Source organism: Teleopsis dalmanni, chromosome X, assembly GCF_002237135.1.
Source record: "Teleopsis dalmanni isolate 2A chromosome X, ASM223713v2, whole genome shotgun sequence".
Lineage (NCBI taxonomy): Eukaryota > Metazoa > Arthropoda > Insecta > Diptera > Diopsidae > Teleopsis > Teleopsis dalmanni.
The window spans coordinates 10,878,753-10,889,002 of record NC_051848.1 but is presented as its reverse complement, the minus strand read 5'-3'; the positions used below and the strand labels follow the sequence as shown (position 1 = coordinate 10,889,002).

The following is a 10,250-nucleotide window of genomic DNA, read 5'->3' as shown; positions in this document are numbered from 1 at the left end:
AGTCACAAAAACAACAGCAATAACAACAACAGTAATAATAATAATAATAAAAGCAGCAAATACTACAACAACAGCAAACAAAAAAAAAAAGAATATCAAATGCAAGCTAGAAGCAACCGTTTTCGCTGAGCGCACAAGCAAAATAAAAAGCAAAGAAAAACGAACAAACGAACGTTCGTTTGTACTTACGTACGAATTAACTTGTGAGCTAACCAACTAACGAACTAACGAGCTAACGAGCTATCGAGCTATCGAGCTATCGAGCTATCGAGCTAACGAGTAAGCGAATAAACGAGGTAACGAACGTAGGAACGTAGAGGACCATAAAAAAGGAACAACATGTTACGTTACACAAGTTTGTCAAGCAACTTGACATGTTGTTGCAACGTGACATAACGAACATGTTGCTGGTTGCTGTGTTTGAGCTAACATAAAAACGCATTTGGATAGATAGACAGAATCTTAGTGCGGGCACACAGGGTGCGCAGCAGCAGCAGCAGCAGCAGCAGCAGCAGCAAACGTACGAAGAAATCTAATTTGAAATAATTTCAACACGTGACACTAAAAAATCGCATAAGCGAAAAAGTGGTTTGCTGTCCGTGAAAGCTTTTCTATTTCAATTGTGTTCCAGCGGTCGTCGTCAGCGGTTGTACTCCGTTCGTTCTCAGTGCTTCCGAATAAATTCAAAACGCTTTTGCCGGCCAACAAGTCATCAACAATTCGAATTTTGAAGCGCAAGAATGTTTTGAATGCGCTTTTAGTGTTTTCATTGTTGAATTTATTAAAATAAAACTTTTCTTTGGAATACATTTAAAAACAAAAAAAGAAAAACAAAAATGTTATGTGAATAAAAAATAATTATTGAAGAAAAAATATTTATTTAAAAATATTATGACAATTTATTAACAAAAAAAAAAAAAACCAAAAAAATTTTTAATTATTACAAAATAATTAAATATTATTGTTATTATTATTATTATTGAATATTAAAAAAATGCAAAATTTTTGCTTAAATATGTCAATTAAAAAATAAATGCAGATAGTGTTGGAATTCTTAAACAGAAAAGTGTAAAATGTCTATTGTTTGTACCTTAGAGTCAAAGGTGAACATTTTGAAAGGATCTGCTACCAAAAATTTATTAATTTTAAAACAGAACAACAGCAACAACAACAACAACAACAACAACAACACAACAACCACTGACAACACTCATAAGTTGAACTCGAAAAATTTAAACAATTTTAAATATAATTTTTGTGGTGCAGCAAATACAACAAATACATCGGATATATTCAAAAAATTTAATAATACCGCCAACACTAACGCCATCACTATCGCTAACAACAACAACAGCAACAACAGCAACAGCTTTAGTAACAATAATCAAAACAATTGCAACAGCAACAACAACAACACCAACACCAACAACAGCAGCAGCAATAATAATAGTGGCAGTGAAATTAATAATAAATTAGGAACAATAAATGATTTTCACATAAACGAGAAAAGTACGTAAGAATTGAATCTTATTTGGAAACTGCAAATAATAAAATAATTATAAATTATATATTATATATATATATATATGCACCCACTTATATAAGCTTATGATCTCAATAGAAAAAATTTTGGCTATCACGTCTATCTATACACATTGCTCCCTTAGATTCACTGGGATATGAACTCGATTTGACTCAAGTGGGAATACAATCCAGAACTCTCCATATATCTATCTTCATGTTTCTCCAGACGTTTCTTATATATGTATTATTTATAACATATGGTATATTGTTTTAACTAGACAGATAGCAATCGTTCGAAGCCTGAATATATTTCATGTCACTCATATTCTTGAAGACTGTCTGCCTAATGCTTTCTTACTAAATCGCATGCCCCCCGACCCCGTTAAAGTTATTCGATCTTAGACTAAAATGTAATATAAATTTTTTGTGCTTTAATAATAGTGTGTATTTGTGTTTTTTTTTATATATATACCATATATTAAATATATAATTAAAATTTTAATCTAACTATTTTAAAAATCTTTAAAGTCCTCTAATTTAGAGATCCACCAATTTATTTGCATATTAATAAATCATAAATCTCTTTTTCTATTGACCTAGTTATATGTGTTATAATATTATTCGGGTTTCTTAGTTCTTAAAAGTTCAATAGGTTCTGAAACTAAAATAGAGAATTACTTGAAACTTAAAAATTAGTCGAAGTAAGGCTATGTTAAAAAAAAAATTGAATTACTGGAAGAATTTCGATTGTTTTTTTTTATATATGTATTAATTTTAAGCAAACTTATATATATTTTTTTTTCAAATATTAGAGTTACTGAGGTATATAAATTTATATCTAAATTTACTTCTTTTGTTTGCATTTAAATATATATATATATATTTTTTTTTTGATTTAACGAGATCCCAAGTTCTTGGAATTACTATCGCAATTTATATTTTAGTTTTTATTACAATATGACATGACCTTTTTTTTAAATTATTAATTAAATTAATTTTTATTTATTTATACACATACGTGTATGTGTATGGTTATATTAAAAATGATTAACATTTGATTTTTATTTGTTTATATTTAATTTTTTTATTTATTATAACAAATTTTTTGTTTTAATGACCAAATTTTTTAATAATAATTTTGTTTTTTTTAGCTCGTTAAAAAACAAAACTATTATTTATTATTATTTAATTCTTAATTATTTCGTATTTAGTTTAGTTTTACTAATTTTGTTTTACTTTTTTATGTGTGATATTTTTTAATTTATATTTAATATATTTTTATTTAATCTTGAGTGTATATTTTGCTTATGTATTTCTAAATATCTTTATATAGTTATTTATTTAATTAAATATAAATAATTAAACTTAAATTATTTTAATATTTAACAAAATTTATTTATATTTTAGTTATATTTACATATTTATTAAATTATATTTAATTTTTATTTTTTTATGTCTAATTGTATTTATATGTGGTATAATTTATTTATTTTAATAAAATATTTATTAGTTAATGTGTTTGTATAATATTAATTTATTTTTATTAAATTTAAACTAATTTATATATAATTTTTATTTGTTTATAAAAAAGTCTTAATGTTTTGTTTATTTATTTTTACTTGCCTATTTATATTCTTCTGACTATTTTTATGGAGAAAGAGAGAGAGAGAGAGAGTAAGAGAAAGAGAGAAAAGCTATATGTGTAGTTATGGAGACACCTGAGTGTTAACTGATAATATTTAATATTTTCATAGAAGATTTTAATTTGGTTAACATAAATTATAAGTTTATAATTTTATATTACTAATTGGTTTTTAATTTAGTATTTTATTTATTTAAAATTGTTTTTTTAACATACCAAACTGTATAATATTTTTGCTATATTGTTGTAACCCAGGTAGTCTCTCTAATGATTATAAAATCTAAAACTTCGACAAAAATGATTGTTAAGTGTCACTTAGTCATCAATAACTAGTAACTTTATCATGTAGACCCATCCGCTTGCTAATAGAACCTATTTTTGAAAATTCTTAAAATTTGAAAATATTATTAAACCACATTTTTTTAAAAAACAAGGAATCTTGAAGAAAATTTTGTATGTCCACTGTATTTCTTAGAAATACTAATATATGTGTTATTATCTCTTATTATTATTATCTCTATCTTTTATCTTTTTAACATCAAACTTTCTATAATGTCTATAGATCCAGGCTAATGCCAGCTTAATTATATTTTATTTTGAAAAAATATTAGAATTACCGTAAAGGTCTTCTTAAATAGCTTAAAGGTTTCTTGTGTTCTTCTAGGAATGTGTTTATGTTTTGCGAAGATTATGGATTAAAAGTTATAAATTACATACTTCAAAGATTTAAAAAGAATATTAAAGATCAGAAGATTTTTCTAATCTAAGTAAAGTGTGAAAGTGTCGTTGCCTTATGAAATTTTCCACTTTATTTTTTAGAAATCACATTACCACAAAATAATGGGGTGCTAAGTACATATTTATATCCAATACTATATAATGACCACTATCTCAATTTTTAGGAATTTAAATTAAAAATACATTAAATTGTCTTTAATCCATTACAATAACACATGAAGAAACTTCATTGTTTAGTTTAAAGTTCTGCTTGCTATCCAGAATAATGCTTCTAAATTCTAGAGATGCTTTGTTTGTACTATTATTGAAAGTTTCCGGTTTTCGATCCATTTCGCAAATTCCATGTGGAAAATTCGAGAAGTTTCTCTTGCGAAAGAGAAAGTTACGGTAGTTTGAAAACTTACTCTCCTCGAATAAACTGATAGAGTAATTACAACTTGCTCGAAGAGTTCAAATGTATCGAGAATGTTTAATAGACCTTCTGTTGATCGTTGTGTTAGTTTGATACTGAAACAAATTTGTTATTTTTTAACATTTCTTTGTCTTGTGAATAATACTCTAACGATTTGTTTATAATTCTACTTACAGATACATTTTTAGAGAGACAATATTCTCAAGAAGAAGAAGAGCATATAAGAAGCATAAATCGATTAGATTACAAATCGAAATTTTCCGTTTGTGATTTTATTGCACGGAATCCAACAAATTACTGCCTGCCTACTGCTGGCTTTGATGGTGAGAATACCAGACGCACTACAGTTGCCATGCCAGAAGTTCTGAATATCACAGCACCAAATAACGGCACCATTAACAATATCCACAACAACAAGAGCCACAAATTCCCAAGCGTTAATTCATTTAAGAATTCCTCTTTGTCATTCTCGAAATCCACTACTTCAACCAATCACCAATCAATGAACAGCATCAGAATGTCAACTTCGCCGTCCCTCTCAATTAACGGCAGTTCAAATGAAGCCACAAATGGTGAGTTCCTAATTTCAAATTCCATCACTATTTCAACAAAATCAAAATTTTTTTTAATACAACCCTGAAAACCTTGATATTGACTCACCTATTTTGGTTTTTTACAGTTCATGGACTTTCTGTGTACGGTCCCATGAGTCCACAATCGAGCGATAGTGGCCACAGCATGTCAGACAGTATGATCTCGCACATAAATGCCAATGGGAAATACGGCGGAAACTACAATGGCTCCAGCAACTATGAAAATCACAAATCAAATTCGCAGCATCACAAGGAGCTTTTCACCCAACGCAAACAACGCGAATTCACCCCTGATAATAAGAAGGATGACAGTTATTGGGACCGCAGACGGCGAAATAATGAAGCAGCTAAGCGCAGTCGGGAAAAGAGACGTTACAATGATATGGTGCTGGAGCAGCGCGTTGTCGAGTTAACAAAAGAAAATCATGTGCTCAAAGCGCAGTTAGATGCTATCAAGGATAAGTTCAATATTTCTGGTGAGAATTTGGTCAGCGTGGAACAAATACTAGCCTCGTTGCCAACGAGTGAGCAAGTTTTAAGCGTTACAAAACGTGCCAAATTGACACCAAACGGCTTTAACAATAACATGGCTGTCGCACCACCGGCTATCGTATACACTCCCGCGGCTCCAGTACCTTTGTCGGCAGCTGCAGCTGCAGCAGCCGCAGTAGCAGTTGCATCACATCCACCGCTCGCGTTGACACAGAAAAACAATAATATTCTGAATCATCAGAACTCGAGCGATAATACGCTCATCACCGGAGATACCACAGTCGCCGGTAAAACAATGCCACAGTCCATGTCACAAGTTATCAAAAATGTTAGCCACTCACACATGCCAATACCAACGCTATCGTCCATTTCACCTGTAACCGCCCATCTACAATTAGCTTCTCAAACTGCACCAACTTTAGTTCCAAATACGGCTTCTACAGCTCAATTAGTGCCGCCATTGAATCAACATTATTCGGTTCAGCAACAACAACAGTTGCTGCATCCACAACCGTCCGTCGATAATACGCCCAGCAATCTTAATGGCATAGGCGCTTGTGTGAATGCATGTCCAGACATGAGCACTGCATCAAACACAAATAACGCTGGTATGAAAGTTCAAAACGGTGTCAGTAATATGTTTGCTGTGAGTACAACCACAAATCAAATTGAGAATTCCAGACCACAAATTCCAACAAATGTGCCGCCACAAGCAAATTTACAAAGTCTTCACGTGCTGCAAGCCCTGAATCGAAATGTGAATTCTGATGATTTAGATCATCTGCGTAAGGTAGTGGCTGTTGTGGGTGCCAATGTAGCTGATCTCTCCAATGTGAATGGCTTGTATGGAGTTGCACAAGCACCTGCCACACTTTATGCACCACCGGGGCAGTCTACAAATGGTTATGCTTTCGGAAAGGATGGTCCAAGCATTGGTGTTGGCAATTACTTGCATACGGCTGAGGCTACAGTTAGTTCCAGTGGAGTAGACACCGTTTCTTCATCATCAACCGGTCCAACAAGTGTTTTGAATTTATCACGTCGTGCATGTACGCCCTCCTATGAAAATATTCTGTCTTCCACCACATCCTCCGCCTCATCGAGACTATCTTCTTCGCTTTCATCATCAGCATCCTCTTCCGGGGCTGTGTCAGGTGATGACGAGCATGAGCACGATGCAGTTGATGAAATTGGGCGAAATAGTGTGGTTAATATAAGCAACATTAGCCCTAACAACAGCAACGACTCCAACAATTGCTTGCCACTTAAGTTACGCCACAAATCCCATCTTGGAGACAAAGATGCTGCCGCCACAGCACTATTGGCTTTACAACACATAAAACAAGAACCAATTTGCAATAGGGAAACTTCACCAAACACATGGGCCGATGGCGGTGACAACTCAAGCGATGAACGCGATTCAGGCATTTCCATTGGCAGCGCAGAATGGACCGCACAGCTACAACAGAAAATATTAGCACCCAAAAATATTGATAATTGCGCTCCATCGTCTGTGGTGTCTGTTTCGCATGCAGAACGTGAGCGTATACTAAAATCTCAGCTGGCGCGGCTAGAATCTGAGGTTGCAAATATTAAGAACATGATGATTCGAGCCGGTGATCAATAAAAAGTGAAGAAGATTATGATGTTTGTGTTTAGTTTACTTCTAATTATTTTATTTTGGGGAACACCGCACTTTTTGATATTTCAATGGAGAGAGAGGACAGACACTAAATATTTTATATTTAGAAAACATAGTGGACGGTTTAGTTAAAATCGTACAATTTATGTGTAATGCGGCTATACACAATTCACTGCATGTACACTCCATGTCCCTCTTCCGATTGTGTGTCGAGTTTCTAGAGGTATGGGTAACGCTGAATCGATACGCTTTCTCGATGGCACGACAAAGATGTCCCATCTGAACTATCACTTCACCGATTCAGTATGCGAGCGCAAGTGAATGCCTAAAATGCATTTCCAAATCTAATCTGCAAGCGGAAGAAAAATCAATCGGTGAAGAGATCTATACAATGTGATAGGAAGCAGGGACAAGGGTATGTGGATCAATCCACTATGGCGATACGCAAGCAAGTCAAGCTCAAACTTATCCAACGTGTAAATTTGTTATAATTTTCTCTAATTAATTAATTATTAATCGTTAATTTATTCAAACAGTTTTATATAATGTGTACATATAATATATACATATTTGCATATATATATACATATATATATATATGATAATCCGTATGTGGTATTACGGATACTATTTATTAATGTATTGTGTTTGTTGAATGTTTCTAAAGGTCAATCCATGTTTTCAATTTAAAATTAGTAGTTCTTAAAGGAAATATTTTAACTCGTAAGCCAATTTATTATATAAAAAACACAAAAAAAATAAAAATAAAATAAAAAAAATTTTATATTTTAGTTCATAAGTGAATTTATTCTTAAAAAAAATGTATTAATTAATTAAATTTATTGTTTATTGTTGTTTATGTGTTGTTTTTTATATTGTAAGAGATTGCTTGACGAGAGTATTTTATAGTAAAATTATAATGTATGTTAAACTTTATATGAGAGTAGTTGCTCGTCCTGAGTTGACGGACGAAGCAAGGACGATTGCAAGCAATTTCAACTAGGAATATATGCTACTTGTGTATATGTACTATATAAATATATGAAAATATATATATAAAAAAAATTTAAATTGCATTTTTAATTTCTTGAAATATATGGCTTTTATGAGGGAGACAAACTTACATAGCGCACATATATACTGCTAACTATTTCTATTGATCCGATACTGATAGTCGATAATGATAATCTACCGAGCGGTAATAAGTAAATTATAAATTTGAAAACCGTTTCCTTAATTTTTAAACTTCCCGAAACAGATTTTTAAATAAAAAAGGCAGTATTAGGACAGCTTAAGGTTTACACTTTTAATTTCAGCTCCAATTCAAATTATCTGGAGACCACATAGACGACCTATGCTTGTCAAAAGGAACAAATAAGAAACTAAATGATTAAGAATACATTATTATTTAAATATGTTTTATTCTAAAAAATGTAATTCCATTCCGATTATGAGTGAGCATACCAAAATGCTGTTGAGTATTCACAATCCTTAATAACGATTAGGTCAGAATTTATGTAAAAAATTCTCTTCTTGGTTATACGATTAATAAAAGAAGGGTGACAATATCATTGCCGGTTCCTTTAACCTATGATATGGAGTATATAATCTCGGTCGAAAATCTGAAATACGTAAATTGTGGACCTCTTCATTTTCAATTTCTTTGCGGACTCCAGTCAAGTACCTGACGTCAAATTTTATTAGGTGACATATTTGCAGTTGGAGATTATATGGAGTGGCGTTTTTATGTTGGTTTGTGGCAAAAAATCAATCAACCCCTATTCTGAAACACTTGGGAATGGGAGTTTTTTCCCTTTTCCCAATTCCCTTATTCTAAATTAATAGAAATGGGAGTTTTCTCCCACTTTTGCACAAAATCTTTCCCAAGCAAATTGCGTGGGAGATAAGTTAAAAAAGAGTTAAAAAGAGTTTAATTTAATGTGTAAGTAACTTATAATGATCACATTTTTGAATATATTTTTAAATTATTATTATAATAAAATTATTATAATAATTTAAATTTTTATTTATTTATTGCATCCATACGTGTTGATCAGGTTTTTGAATATATTTTAATAAAATTATTATTATAAATTTAATATATTTAAGTTCTTATTTAATATATTTTATTAAAATTATTATTATAATAAAATTATTATTATAATAAAAATATTATAAAAAATTTAATATTTTAAAATTTTTATTTTTTATTTTATTCACACGGATTTTTTCCATAAATTAAAGCGTTAACTGTTGTTATTTAAAAAACAATAGAATAGTGAAAGGAACCCAAATTCTAGAATATATGGGACTCTTGAATAAGATAATAATATCTTCTTTTGTGATCTTTTGAAATTATGAGCAGGTGAGCATTGTTTCTTTTTTTTTGTAACATCTGTACAATCATAAACTATTATTACAGTTTATTAATTGAAGGACATTTTTATCCTAATTATAAAAATAATTGCCAACCTCAGAAATAGAGAAACTCAAACTTCAGTTAAAACATTAATAATACCAATTAATAAATAAGATATTTTACTTTGTTTTATTGCAGCTTCCGTTTCTAATTCGCTAACAAATCGACCTCTACCTTGAGGATTCCATCGAAGTCCTTGACGGGCGATGTTTTCGTTCTGCGGAGTATATGTCCAATCCAACGCCATGTTCTTTTACAGGTTTTACCAGGCGCGGAGGTCTGATTGGTAGCGTTTCAGAGGTCAGCATTATTGGACCAGTTAGGCCACCACACGTTCAAAATCTGACAGACAATTATTGCAAGAGGCTTGTAAACGCGAATTAATGTCATACAACCATAGAACAGGATCGACTTAATATTCTAGTTATAAATGCGAATTTTTGTTTGAGTGGTTATTTATGGGAATTTCCAGATAGAGTGTGAGGTTACCGTGCTCCGCTTTTTGAGGTTACCGTGCTCCAAGATAATTAAAAGCACTCACATGCTCGACATTCTACCCGGTAACGTTGATATACAGCACTAAGTTAGTACTATGTGGCTTGCGTAAGTCAGATTTTTCGTTTGTTGTCTTTAAAGCCTAGCAATTGTTGACCAACCTCAATGCATGTTACTTATTGCTTATATTAGGCGGTGGACTAATGGAACCCATAAAGGCACTGTGATGATGCTCTAAATCTAGTTTATGTACATCAAGCCTGCGATTTGCTTTTGTTGGCGTAGACTTCACT

At 31.4% G+C, this 10,250-nt stretch overlaps 1 protein-coding gene across 1 annotated transcript; it reads left to right on the top strand.

The window, feature by feature from the left end:
* The first annotated feature begins 1,005 nt into the window (after positions 1-1,005).
* LOC119687811 (uncharacterized protein DDB_G0292186) lies at positions 1,006-7,587 on the top strand. Its single transcript, XM_038102313.1, has 3 exons — positions 1,006-1,509; positions 4,493-4,888; positions 4,996-7,587. The coding sequence occupies exons 1-3, from the start codon at positions 1,074-1,076 to the stop codon at positions 7,026-7,028; spliced, it is 2,865 nt and encodes a 954-aa protein (XP_037958241.1). The 5' UTR covers positions 1,006-1,073; the 3' UTR covers positions 7,029-7,587.
* Positions 7,588-10,250: the final 2,663 nt, after the last annotated feature.

Coding starts and splice junctions, on each gene's coding strand:
- LOC119687811 (XM_038102313.1), top strand. CDS start 1,074: ATGTCTATTGTTTGTACCTTAGAGTCAAAGGTGAACATTTTGAAAGGA. Junction 1,510..4,492: donor TTTTCACATAAACGAGAAAA/GTACGTAAGAAT, acceptor TTCTACTTACAG/ATACATTTTTAGAGAGACAA. Junction 4,889..4,995: donor TTCAAATGAAGCCACAAATG/GTGAGTTCCTAA, acceptor GGTTTTTTACAG/TTCATGGACTTTCTGTGTAC.